We start from the raw sequence: 14,810 nt of genomic DNA on the forward strand, positions 1-14,810 counted from the left end.
GGTAAAATCACAGCAATATTTTCTATGTCTCCAGTATACACATAATAGATAAGGACCCAAAGTGGCAATAGCCAGTACTTAGAAGAGGGCCATGAACATAATAGACTGTCAAAGTTGAAATGAAATAGTGACATAAGCATCATGCAGCACATTTTGATGCTTATGGCAATATATGAAAATTCATTAATTCCAATACATGCATTGAGCTCTAACCCTACAGAGAACTATGTAGGCGACGAGGATAAAATAAATAAGATAATGGTCAAAATCTCTATGAAAAGAACTTACATAAGCTTCTTGTGTAAATGCCATACTTTAAGAGACTAGACGTGTGGAGCTTAGGGCTGCATAAGCTAAAGAAATTTTATGATTTTCCTTTGACCCAGAAAAAGATAGGTTGGAGACAGGCTGTGAAGGGTTCTGTTTTCTACTCTAGGGGATTTATGGTATCTAATAAGCTATGGAGAGCTGGCAATGGACCTCAAGCAGAAGGGACATGAAATAATTTGGTTTTAGTATTTATTGATGATATTTTTATTCCACATTTCCATTAAATAAATGATTAAAAAATAATTGCCAAATTGTGGGTATAATTTTCATAATGATTGAAAGAAAAATGTTATTTTTTGAGAAAAAATATTTTACTAAAAAAATTCAATTGGAAATAAACCCCTTTAAAATAGCTCTTGCTAAGGAGAAAATAAAATTTGAAACTGGAAACTATTTATATGTTAAGAATAGGGAAAACACTAAAATAAAAATATAGGGAATATGGCCAAAGAGGCACACAGAAGAAAATAGGTAGCTTCACATGCATTTATTAAATAAATTAAAGAAATAAAATAAATTAGCTAGACATTCAGTTCAAGAAGATACAAAAAAGGACTACAAAATAAGCCCAAAGAAAAGAGGAGAAAGCATAAATTAGTGAAATACAAAACCATAAAAAAAGATGAGTAAAAAACAAAATAGACGCTTTGAACTGAGTAAAATAAAATAGCTAAATCTTTGGCAAATTCAATCAAGAAAAAGAGTAGACACTGCAAAACAACATTAAGAACAAGAATAAAGACATAACCACAGAAAGAAAAAATTTTTAATTATACGAAAATAGTAATTACAAGCTTCACTTATTGAATTAGAAAATCTATATAAAATAGATAATTTTTAGAAAAAAACTTTAAAAAATTTATTCAAGAAGAGAGAAAATTTGAAAAGAAAATCAAAGACCTATTGCTAATAAAATAACATTAGGCCCAGGTTGTTTTAAAGGCAAGTTTTATCAAAACCTTTAAAGATCAGATAATATCTACGTTCTAAAATCTTAAAAAGAACAGAAACATATGGAAAATTTACCAACTCATTTTATAAGGCTTGGTCAACTCTTATACCCAAACCCAACAAGGATAGTACAGATTAAACAAACAAACAAAAAAAAAAAAACACTACATGGGCTGGTCAGTCAGCTCAGTTGGTTAGAGAGTGGTGTTATACCACCAAGGTCAAGGGTTCTGATCCCTTGTACCAGCCAGCCACCAAAAAAAACCCCCAAAAACCAAAAAAACCAACCAAACAACCAAACAAAAACCACTTCACTACAGGCTATTTGCTTACAAACAAATGTAAATTTCTTAAGACAAATCAAATGCAATAAACTGAAACAAAATTCTTAAATAAAACATAAGAAAACTGAATCCCACAGCATTAGAAGAATAATACAACCATACCTAAGTAAGATTTATCCTAGGAATTCATGGTTGATTCAACTTTTAGAAATCCATTAATAAATTTCCTTATATTAACAAAGGAGAGAAAGCATGGGATGATCTAAATAAATGTTGTAAAAGCATCTGATAAAATTCAACATCTACTTGAATCGATGAAATTCATTAAAATGGATATAAGATCAAAATATAAAAATAGATTTCTTACATAGCAGCAATAAGATCATGTAAAGGAAAAAGGATTACATTAACAATGAGAATAAAATCCATAAAAAGAAAAAACTAATACTAACCTAACAAGAGAGGTGTAAAAACAGAGATAAAGGAAATAACAAAACTTTACGGAAGGACATGAGAAGATATGAGTATACGGAAAGACACAGGTGTTTCTCTATAGAAAGATTCAATAATAAAGGAAATTGACAAGCTGACTCTATTCGATTTATTTATTTTTGGTAGCTGGCCAGTATGGTGATGTGAACCAGTGCTCTTACTGTTAAAAGTTTCCTCTCAAACCAACTGAGCCAACCTGCCAGCCCCGACAAACTGACTCTAGAGTTACATAAAAGAGGAAATAACAGTAACAGCGAAGCTTTTTTGAAAAATGAATTAGGAAGTATTTGCCCTAACAGATTTCAGAAGATACTATAATGGTTTAATAATAAAATAGTGTGGTATTGACCCAGAAATAGACTAACAGATTGAGAAAAGAAAATAGAATTGGAACAGACCAGTAAATATATGAGAGTTTAGTGTATGGGAAAGGTAGCATTTCAGAAAAGAGAGAAATACATTATTCAATAAATAGAATTGGGACAATTGTCTATCAATTTGAAAACAAAAAAAATTAGTCTTCTAAAACTTACATACCAAAAAAATAAACTCCAAATGTGTTAAAGAGGTAAGGGCAAAGTAAAGCTATAAAAACAGTAAGAGAAGAATATGGAAGAATATTTTTATATACTTGAGGTAGGGAAGGCATTTCTAATGAAGAAATAAAAAACAAAAACTGTAAAGGAAAAGATTGACAAGTTTGACTATGTAAAGATTAAAATGTTTATATAGCAAAATATATAAACAGAATTAAAAGATAAATGACAGACAGAGAAACATATTTGTAATATGTTTTGCAACATATTTAACAAAACAATATTAATATTTAAAAAATATAAGGACTGGTTGCAAATCAATAGAAACCTAATAGAAAAACATGTAAGGAGTATATATGAACCTAATAGAAAAACCTAACAGAAAAACATGGAAAGTATATATGAACAGGCAACTTCCAGAGGAAAAAAAGTGCAAATTACTTCATTGCAATCAGGGAAACGTAAATAGAGAACTGAGATATACTTTCTCATTTATCAGATTGGCAAACATCAAAGGAATTAATATGAAGTGTTGGTGGTAGGACTGTAAATTTGGTGAAATCTCTTGGAGAGGTAGTTCGGGAATGTATAAAAATTTAAAAAGTGAATACTCTTTTTTTTTTTTTTTTTCCTGCAGCTGGCTGGTATAGGGATCCAAACACTTTGGGGTTACAAGAAAGTGAATAATTTTATAGCAAAAAATCCAAAGTAGGAGCCTACTTTGAAGGCAATATTCTTTGTATATATATATATCAGTTCTTATGTTTATTTAAAATTAGTCACATTACATAATGTTTTTGAACACATAGGCCAAAGACAGAGAAATATTAGTAATTTAAATATGAGGAAGTAAGAAAGGCTTGGAGCAGTAAGATGACAGTAAGGAATAAGATATTGAAAATGAGCCTGAGGCAAACCTCGCTTAGACAATAAATGGATTATGCAATGGACTCCAAAAATGAAAAGATTAGCATTTGTGATATTTTAATAGAGACTAGGAAATGCAAGGATACTTCAAAAAGTTCATAGAAAAATAAAACTATAAGATAACACTAATCTTTCCATGAACTTTTTAAAGACCCTGATACACATGCATTTTGTAAATAAACTTAAGAAATAGTCAGAAGGTTAAACCGGATAATTTTTTAAATATTTTGCATCTTTCATGCTGTGACTTTCTGAACAGGTATGAATATATTAGCAATATAATTTTGCTATTGTAGGTTCATAAGTATCACACTACACTTGTTCCCAACATCATGCAAAGTTCATGTAAAAGATTAAAGATGTAATGAGATGTTATGGAGATTTATCATAGCTGGTTAAAAAAATAACCTCCAGATAAAGCATGTGGAATCCAAGCATAGAAAGTAAATCCATTTCAAGTAAACCTAATTTTCAAAGCAATTTGTCAGCCATGACAGCACAGTTTTATACAGACATTAAATCCTGATTTTAAGTGCTAAGTATATAAACTTTCCTACTTAGGTTAGGAGTTATAATCCATTTTTAAAAACCTCATTTCATGTTTTGTTTCCATTTTTAGTTTTTTTCCTTTCCTTTTTCATGTCCAGAAACCACTAAGCCATTTAAGTACTGTGGAATGTGAATGCTTACAATTCTCCACATCCCATAGAGGTAGATTATTTTCAATGGAACTACTGCCTTCTCTGTAAAGTTAATCAAGGGATGAAGCTTTAAGGTCATGGATATATTTCTTTTCCATCCACAGTGACTCAGTTCTGGAAGCAAATCAAATACTGACCACAGCACCTCTAGTTCCTCTGGCACCCTTAGGACCACTTTCTCCAATTTGTCCTGGAGCACCTCTGCTTCCAACTTCTCCCAGGGGTCCTATTTGTCCTTTATCACCCTGTGGATGACATTAATAAAAGAGAAAAGTTTTAAAAAAATTATACTTAGATTAATTATAAATAAAAATTATAATTATATCATATACCTGAATAACTCCAGAGAATATTCAGTAAGCAAAATTCTATAAATACAACTTTGCTTTAAGTTAATAGTATTACAGACCACCACTAACACTAATAATATACTATCACCACACAAATTACTTTAAAGATAAAAGTAATTTTGGAAAAAGAAGATTAAAATAATAATTTTGAACAACCAAGCACGGGATTATCTGGTGCTCATGTGGAATTCCAATAATCAAGTTTTTTCTTTTGAATTCTGTAATATATGTATGCATGTCTATATAGTGTAATCATGAGAAAAAACACAAGCCCTATGAGAAGTCTGTTTCTACAGAGAATATCAGTGTCACAAAGACCTGTTCAATGCAAAAAGTTCTAGTGCGCAGTTCTGTATATTTAGGATCATCACCACTTACTGGCTTAAGAGTATGCTTTCAAAAAAACATAATATTTTTATATCATTTTACATCCTTCTGAAAACTGGTTACCTTCTGCTTTCCATTAGACCGACTGACACTTCTTTAACATCAAAATACAGCTGCTCTTAAACAACATTGTTATTATTCATTTTCTGAAAGTGGAAGTCAACCTGTTTTATTATTGATAAGAAGACACAAAGAAAAACTAAACTGTGACTACAGCCAGTCAGGAAATTTTTAGTATTAGTCACAGTTCATAGGCTTTATTTTACTTTCCTAGGGATGCCGGTTGTTGTAAAGATCTGCACTGTTTTCACTTCTTCTGTTGACTTTAGACATAATATTATGTATGATGAAAGAGACTTCAATATCGAGGTTATTTTCATGGGTAAAATGGCAACTAAAAGTTACCTCATTTGTTTCTATTTTCTATTATCCTTCCTACTGTCTAAAAATTCTCAGGGAGATGGACTAGCTGTATCTCAGCAGAAATACCAGAATTGGACTTTGGGACCTAGAATATGGTATGATTTAAATTTAATTATAATAAATATATTCTGAACTCTTATAGTCCAATGGGAAAACCATTCCTATGTTTCACAAATATTTAAACAAATTATTGATCCTACACAAAGGTGAATTTTTCATTATCATAAACTAGAATTTTACGAATATGCCTTTTTTTTTAGTAAAATATAAAGCAAATAAAAATATTATTGATTTGTGGTTCTTATATGGGAAAGATAAAATCAGTAATTACCTTTTCAATTCAGAAAAACCCATTAATAACAAACCCAGAAACAATTCATATTCATTTCCCTCAAATATTTTACAAAAGTTTTTAACAAATAGCACCAATGACATGGTATTCTCTTGTTATCTCTTTTCTTGCCCATGGTCTATGAAAATAATTTTTGGCAAATGATGGAAGAAGAAAGAGCAAAGATTTTTTCTTACAAACTACAAACTGGAAAATCTGTCTTCATATAATCAAGGTCATAAGTACTCCTAACTGAAATTTAATATTAATTTATACAATTGTGCCCTTTTTTAGTCAAATTTACAATTATTAATTAGTTTATATTCAGTGCAGATAAAAACATTACAACATTCTATGAAGCTCTGGGCACATCAAAAGAAAGAAAACCAGCATAAAAAGATGTTTAAAAAAAATTACCTTTTTTCCTGGACGACCTCTTTGTCCTGGAATTCCCACAATTCCTTCTGGTCCCTGAATATTCAATATAAGAAAGGAAATAAATGCTTAAAGAAAAAAATATGTGGAGTGTCTGAATAGTTATGTAATCACTGAATTGAACACTAAGTAAAAATGAGGGTTACTTTTCAACAATATTATGTTTGTATAATTATTTAAAAAGAAGTCATAATGATTTAGAGGTATAGCTGTTACTAGCTATAAAGTTCACACACAAAGTGAACAAGATAGAAAAAATTAAACTGTTCTTCACTCTAGGAAGAAAATTACTTGGTTTCAGTATACTCATTTTAATTTGCAATAATGTAATTAAACTAAACCCAAATGTATCATTTCAGGACTTCTATGAGCTACAGTAAACTCAGAGACTTGTGTATAGGATTATGAAAATATGTCTAACACATGGTCAAACACAATCTCGAAATCTCATTGGAATAGAGAGCATTAAAGAGAGATTCTTTGATCTGTGGGAGAAAAAAAGTAGAGAAGGAAATACAAGGAAAAAGGAGGTAGTCATATTAACTGTTGAAATCATATTTTCATTTCAATCAGTACTTTGTTTAGCCAAAAGTAGATTAAAAGTTTTCAATATACACTTTTTTGGTAAAAAGTGGGATGCCATATGAAGTTGCAGATCAACAACGGTTAGGCTTAAGTGAGATCCACAGTAAGCCAGGTTGAAAATTCTAAAACGGCTAAAAATTAATCATAACTTTTTTTTGCAGTATTTGAATATGAAAATAAAATCTCAAATCTGTGTCCTCAAAGTCTGGCACACTCAAAAAATGATGTAGATATGAAATAATTGTGGTTTACCGCTGTGCCATGTGGGCTCTCGATAAATATTTGTTGAGGAATAAACAGATACCTAAGGAAATGACTCATGCCCTATCCTCCCAAATGCTCTTCTAGCCTCAGAAAGTTACTGAATTTAGAAGCCAAAGCAGTTGTATTCTATTGCTGTAGTTACAGCTGCATCCAGAGGCAGAAATGATAGCTGCACTACCCTGGGGTCTTGTAGTTTATAAGGCCTCTTCCTAAGAGGTGAATTAACCTTCATAGAGTTTAAGGGTGTGAGCTTTTAAAAGTCATATTCTGGCTCTTGTATCTAATAGCTATATAGCCAGAGGTAGATTATTCAGCTTCTAAAGCCTCGGTTTCCTGTTAAATGAAAGGGGTACAATAAAACCACTTTAAAGCGTTACTAAGATTAAATGACGAAATGTATGTAAAGCTTAGAAAGGACTCGACTTACAGTGAAAAGCTCAATAATTGTTAGTTCTCACTAACTTCTGCTGTTTTTTAAAAATGTATTATGCAATATTTAAATATATATATAAAGATATTAAAATATACAATGAAAACCCATGTATACACACCACCCACTTTAAGATACAGAACCAATGTATGTATATATCATTGAAGCCCGATATACACATATACCTTTCAAACATTTCACCCTCTCTCCACATTCAGGTGCAAACATTGTCCTGAATTTGTTTATTGTTCCCATGCATTCCTTTATACTTTTACTCCATTTGTATGCATCTCCAAGCAATATATGGTTATTTTGTATCTTTTTAAACTTTAAATAAGCAGTATTCCTTGAAACTTTAACACATTTTGTTTTTGAAATTATTCAGTACCTTTAATCCATTCACTTTTTCTTTTCTTTTTTTTCACTACTACAGGATTCCATGTTATTATCAACTACAACCTATTTAACCATTTTTCTTTTGATTAATTCTTTTCCCCTCTGTTACAGACAATGTTGTAATAAACACCCTGTGCATGACTCTATGGAGTTGTAGGATATATGCATCTTCACGATATTGCCAAATTGTTCTCCAAAGTGGTGTTGCCAATCAATTTACATTCCCACAGTGATGTCTAAGAGTTCCAATTACTCTATAGTTTGGTACTCTATGACTTGAAATTTGTCTATTTCATGGTACAAAGTAAATAATTTGTGATTTCAATTTGCCTTATGGTTATTACAAAGGAATGAATATCTACCCATAAAGTTATTGAACTTCTATGTGTGAATGTCTGGTTTCTATCTTCTGCCCATTATTTTACTGGGTTGTTCTTTTCATGAGTTACATGTAGAATTTTTTATATATATTTGTATTTTGTTCATTCTGTATACCACAAATCTTTTCCAGCTTGCAGCCTGTAGTTTATTTTCTCACTTTATTGTGAATTGGGGGGTTTTTGTACTTTTGTTTTTTGTGTGTGACTGGCCAGTATAGGGATCAAATTCTGGATGTTTGTGGCAACAGCACCACGTTCTAACCAACTCAGCTAACCGGCCAGCCTTATAAATTTTGATTAATACAAGTTTGCAATTATTAATGTAAACAAATTCATCAATATTTTGTTCTTGTTTCTTTTTGTGTTTTGTTTAAGAGATCCTTACTGCTTCTCTCCCTTCCCTCATGAGGTCATAAAGTATTCTCTTAAATGTTTTCCTAAGAGTTGTAAAATTTTGATTTTTACAGTTATGTCATTAATCTACTTGGAATTTAATGCTTTGTGTGTGTGTGTGCATGCGCATCTGTGTGAGGGAGAGGTTTTTTTTTCCATTTGGATAATCAATTGTACTAGAACTATTTAATAAATAGTTTGTCCTTTCCTTATAGATATGCAGTATATAATCAATTTATCAAACATCAAGTTTTAAAATACACTTAGATCTGATTCTAGGTTATCTTCTATTTCCATTGGTCTGTCTATCTGTAAACAATATGGCACTAACTTAATTACCCTAGCTTCAGTAATAAATTAAAACGTCAGGTAAGTCAAGTTTGCCCTTTCACCTCCACCATACCCATGACCTGCACCCTACCCCTACCTTTTAAAACTTGTTTTTAAAAAATGTGTTGATATTGGCCCGTTGGTCTAACATACATTTGAAAATCACTTTTCATCAATCAAGTTCTACAAAAAAAATCCTGTAAGGATTTTGACTAAAATTGTACTAAATTTATAGTTTTTTTTTCTGAAGAATTGATAATTTTATCATAGTGGGTCTTCCCATCCATGAATATAAAAAGCTTGTCTATTTATTTAGATCTTTAATAAACTGTTATAATTCTTATCAAATTGTACAAATTTTCTATAAAATTTTTGCAAATATTTTGTTACATTTATTCCTAGGCACTTAATTTTCTTGCTAATTGTATTAGAAATTGTATTTAGAAATAGCTTTCTAACTGCTTGTTGCTGGTGAAGAAGAATGGAATCTATTTTTCTATATTAATTTTATATTCAGCATCTTGCTGAACTCAGTAATTCTTATAATTTGTAGATTATTTCTTCTGTTTTTGCTGTACTGGTTGGGACTCTTAGCAAATGTTAAATAGAAATGGTGAATAGTACTAATCTCAGCTGATTTCTTTGAAGTTTCACCATTAAGTATCATAGTTAATGTTATAGATATTAAATTTTACTAAATGATTTTTATTTCTATAGAAATTAGTGAGAACTGAAATGAAGCTAGTTCAGCAAGGGAACACCTCCTCACTTCCTGCTGCCAAAAAAAATCCCCCCAAAAAATAACAACAAAAAAAAATTACCAGCTACAGACATCATTTTCAGAGGCCAGTAAAGAAGCTAGTGAGCAAATATACAAGAGACAGTACTATGTCCCAATCAGCATGAATAACACCTGCATCAAGATCCAGGACCTCCTTGTCTGTGCCATCATGAGATGACAGTCTCAATATTGGAAAGGAGTGAAAGAGGGAGGTTAAGGACGGAGAAATTTGAGAGATATCTTTGATATCTTGATAGTCTGAAAATTACAAGAAGAGACTGCTAAATTATAGGATTAGATTAAGTATTCAATCGATTTTGGATTTTAAATATTCTTTGTCCCCCCACCCCCAATCCCTTCACTGTGTCCCATGAATCAGTAAGTTGGGGCTTGTGAGGAAAACTAGATGAACCAGAAATAAAGAAATGACATATTTGCAAATATTTCAGTAAAAATTTGTAGTCCTGTTACATATTTAGTGGTATGATCATCCACTCAGTTGCTCATGCTAAAAATGAAGGTTTATTCTTTATTACTTTTTTCTGCTTGTTCAACATGTGAACCATCATCAAGTCCAATCAGCTACAGCTACAAAATATGCTTTGAAGTTTGATCACTATTCACTATCTCTATTGCTTCCTTACATTCCAGGCTACCGTTGCTGTTCTTGTAGACTACTGCCACAGCCTTCTAAAGTGGCCTGGTCCACTTTTACCCCCACAGACCATCTCTTCCCAACAACCCAAATGATCACTAACAATGTTAAATTCCTCTCCTATTTAAAACCTTTCAAATGGCTGCTCATTGCAATTAGAATAATCTCCAAACCTTTTATCATGGTCTATAGGTCATACATCCTAGTGGGTGTGAAGTAATATCTCATTGTGGTTTTGATTTGCATTTTCCTGCATGATCTGGCCCCTACTATTTCTCTGACATCATGTTTTCCATATATTCACTACATGAGCCTTTTGGCTGTTTTTTTTTTTAAAGACTAAGGCCCTTTCTGCCTTAGGGCCTTTGCATTAGATATTCCCTCTATGAGAGACCTCTTTTTCTCAAATATTCACATGGCTGGCTTCCTCTCACGCTGAGGTGTCTGGCTCAATGTAACCACAGATAGTACTTCTGTGACCACTTCAACTTAAGGTAGCCCCTTTGCCTAGTCACTCTATATCCCAATACTATGTTTTATTTTCATCACAGCACTTATCACTACCAATATGTCAGTCTTGTTCACATTGTCTTCCCACACTAGAACTTAAATTCCATGAAGCAGGGACCTTGTCTGTTTTATTTACTGCTGTAACTTTAGTATCCAGAAATGTGCCTGGCATACAGTTGATGCCTCATAAATATTTAATGAATAAATAAATGAATGACAGAATGCACACACAAAATTCAAAATATTTAGCCTTAATCAGACAGTAAGCTAGTCTAATAAGTATTCACTTAAAAGAAAATAACATTTTAAAGGGCAAGAACTAAATATTGGAAATAAAAACAAAGTTTGTGAATAAAAGGCAAAGTGTAGCGAGAGATTTTTGTAATGTTTTTTAGCTTCTAGAGAATAGAATTATGGATCTACTAGGATTTTTTTTGCACAGTAAACTTTTGCATGTATTTGAAGAACCCATTATGTGTATGAAAAAAGGTTTCCTTATGCTATACTGTATTTTCTTCTGTCATAATCAGAAAGGTCTCCCCTAGTTCTTTTGTTCACATTTATTTCTCTTTAAAGATATATTGTTCTTTTTTGGGGAGGGGAGGAATTAATTTCCACTGGTTTTAGGCTGGCTGATTTTAGTGCTTGTTCTGAAATGCAAAGTAATATTTTGCTTCAATATGTTGGCTTTTAAAAGTTAGCATTGCCAATTGCAACCCATTTAGAGGCTTGCAGGGCATATAGGAAAAATAGCAACATTTTCTACCATGTGCATGTTTAAGTGGATTAGTTCAATAATTACAGAAATAAGAATACAATTTTATATGATTTATATGCCATTTATATATGTCATGTATATATCATGATGATAGAAAATAGTCAGCTTGATGTTACCTACTGATAAAACAGAGGTACAAGCTGACACTCTATTGATTATTATTATTATTTTTTTTTGTCTTTTGTCTTTTTCCGTGTCCGGCAACGGATCGCAACCCTCAGTGTTGCCCCCGTACCGGACCGGGGACCGGCAACGGGATCGCAACCCTCTGCGTTGCCCCCGCGCCTCGCTCAGCCAGTGAGCGGGAACCGGTCTGCATGTGGGATCCGAACCCTCGGGCGGGAGCACCGCCGCGCTTCCCAAGCGGCGCACTATCCAGTGCGCCACCGGGCCGGCCCTCTATTGATTATTTTAAGCTTTGTGAGAATAGCTATTTTGTCTCAGAGGTATCACATCATATCTATTTTTTAAAGTTTTATTGAGAGATAATTCACATATGCGAATTATGTATCCATTTAAAGTATACAATTCAATATTGCCACAATCAATTTTAGAATATTTGCACTACCCCACAAAGAAATCCCATACCCATAAGCAGTCATTCTTCCTTTTATTCTAATCCCCACAGCACTAGGCAACCACTAATCCATTTTCTGTCTCTATAGAATTGCCTATTTGGGAGATTTCATACAAAAGAATCATACAATATCTCATCTCTTGTGACTTGCTTCCCTCACTTAGCATAATAATCTCAAGATTCGTCCATTTTGTAGCATGTACTTACATATCATTTCTTTTTATTGTTAAATAATATTCCATTGCATGGACATACCACATTTTATTTATTAATTCATTAGGCGATGATCATTGGGTTGTTTCTACTTGTCAGCAATTATGAATAATACGTGTGAACATTCATATACAAATGTTTGTTTCAACACCTGTTTGTTTGAATACCTGTTACCCAGTAGTGGAATTGCTCGGTCATAGGGTAAGTCCATGTTTAACATTTTGAGAAACTGCCAAACTGGTTTACAAAGTGACTGCACTATAATGTATAAGTGCTCCAATGCTCTATATCCTCATTAACACTTATTTTCTGTGTTTTTGCTTATAACCATCCTAGTGAATGTGAAGTGATATCCCATTGTGCTTTTGATTTGCATTTTCCTGATGGCTAACGATGCTGAGTATCTTTTCATGTGCTTATTGGCCATGTGTATATCTTCACTGGAGAAATTTAAATCCTTTGCCCATTTTTCAATTAGGTTGTCTTTCTCTTATTGAATGGTTATTATATTCTAGATACAAGTCCCTTATCATATATGATTTGCAAATATTTGCTCCCATCCTATGGGTTGTCTTTTCATTGTTTTCATGGTGTCCTTTAAAGCAAAAATCTAATTTTTTTTTGGTTGCCTGCGCTTTTGGTGTTATCTAAGAAGGCTTTGCCTAACCCGAAGTCATGAAGATTTACTCGATTTATTTTAAGATTTTCATAGTTTTAGCTCTTACATTTAGTTCTACGACGCATATTGAGTTCATTTTTGTGTATATTATAAGGGTCCAACTATTCTTTTGCACGTATCCAGTTGTTCTAGCACCATTTGTTGAAAAGACCATTTTTCCCCTCATTGAATTGTCTTGGCACATCACATGCTTTTCTATTTCAAATTTAATTTGTGCTTTTCCTGTAATTTATTTCATCCATCAGATAGCCCATAACACTAGGTATTGTTAAACAATGTTTGGAAATTATAGAGTGATCCTATCAGAGGCTATGTTCCTCTTCTGCTTAAAACCTTTTAATATTTTCTCACCACACGTGGGATAAAACCCAAGCTTCTCACTATGGCTTAAAAGGTCCTTGGTGATCTGCTTCCTACCTACCTCTCCAAGTTCATCTCAAATAACTTTTCACTATTCATTATACTGCAGATAGTTTAGTTTTCTAAAAATACTTAGGCCGTTCTCCTCTCTACATCTTGCTCTTGTTGCTCCTTCTATCTTGAAGGATCTTCTCACAGTTCTTTGCATGAAATGGTCTTTTTATCTTTCAGGTCTCAACTTAATCACCCCCTATTCAGAGAAGACTTCCCTCACTACCCTAGCTGAAACAGTCTTCCCCACCCTTAACTAGTTGGCTTTCCTACCCTTAATCAGTTATTCTCTTTCATCACCCCATTTATTTCCATTATCATATTATCACAATCTGCAGTGATATTTAATCTATTTGACTATAAGGTCAGAGATCAGTGACCTTGCTAGTCTTGTTCTGCACTGTATCCCCAATGCTTAGCAGAGTTCTTGGCTCATAGAAGGCACTCAAAAACTCTGCTGAGTTAATGTACAGACAAATACATTTTATAGCATTACAACTTACAAAGTTCAAGTTAATGATTCTTCCAAAGCAGAACATTTTCTTCCAAAGAAAACCTTTATAGAATCTAATATGTTAAATAGTCATACGAGAATTTCTTCTGACCAAAGTAAGAATAGAAGGAACTGAGCCCTGCTAATTCAGAATCCCTCCTGACATGACCATGTTGGGAGGTTCTGCATAGCTCTGACCCCTTTATTATGTGTAATGGGTGAACTGAGAAACTAAAGAATGACTCACCCAATAATGTACAGCTCTTTAGTGGGAGAGCAGGGGTTTGAACAATGGTTACATAGTGGTCAGTGCAGGGCTTTCTATTTCTGTGTTGCCTTATAATGAAACAGTTCAGAACAAACAAGCCCTATATGATAAAGAGTTAGATAATCCTTTACTTCTTAATGCCTCTGACCCCCAAATTCCCAACTGATTGTTTTTCAGGTTTCCCAAGGAAACTGTTTCAGGAACAAGAGCCATGTATATCTATCTCATCATTCATCTAACTATTGATATTTTTATGTCATCTTTATGTCTTCATTTTTAAGGTAATATTTTAAAAACTTCTTAGAGAATGTACTTTATTTCATTTCACCTTCTCTTAAGATATTCACCTCTACCTAATATCATACCACTTTAATCAGACCAGAAAAACCATACTTCAATAAAGCCAACAGAATTTTGTCCTAAAGAAATAAAACAGGATAATTTCATTTTAATACATTCAACTTTGACTTAACATGTCCACATCTATTTAGATCTTAGACACAACAGTGGTAGATTTTTT

The 14,810-nt window shown here is 32.6% G+C and overlaps 1 protein-coding gene across 1 annotated transcript in view; it reads right to left on the bottom strand.

Annotated features, from left to right (window-relative positions):
* Nucleotides 1–14,810, bottom strand: part of COL24A1 (collagen, type XXIV, alpha 1) — a gene marked incomplete at its 3' end in the record, with an annotated part of 142,583 nt that overhangs the window by 98,741 nt on the left and 29,032 nt on the right. Inside the window, exons 9-10 of the mRNA XM_008582339.1 lie at nucleotides 6,130–6,183; nucleotides 4,359–4,466 (exon numbers count right to left, since the gene is read on the bottom strand). Of these exons, the coding sequence (XP_008580561.1) occupies nucleotides 4,359–4,466; nucleotides 6,130–6,183 (162 nt within the window). The remainder of the gene's footprint in view (nucleotides 1–4,358; nucleotides 4,467–6,129; nucleotides 6,184–14,810) is intronic.

This window comes from Galeopterus variegatus, unplaced genomic scaffold, assembly GCF_000696425.1.
Source record: "Galeopterus variegatus unplaced genomic scaffold, G_variegatus-3.0.2 Scaffold2575, whole genome shotgun sequence".
Lineage (NCBI taxonomy): Eukaryota > Metazoa > Chordata > Mammalia > Dermoptera > Cynocephalidae > Galeopterus > Galeopterus variegatus.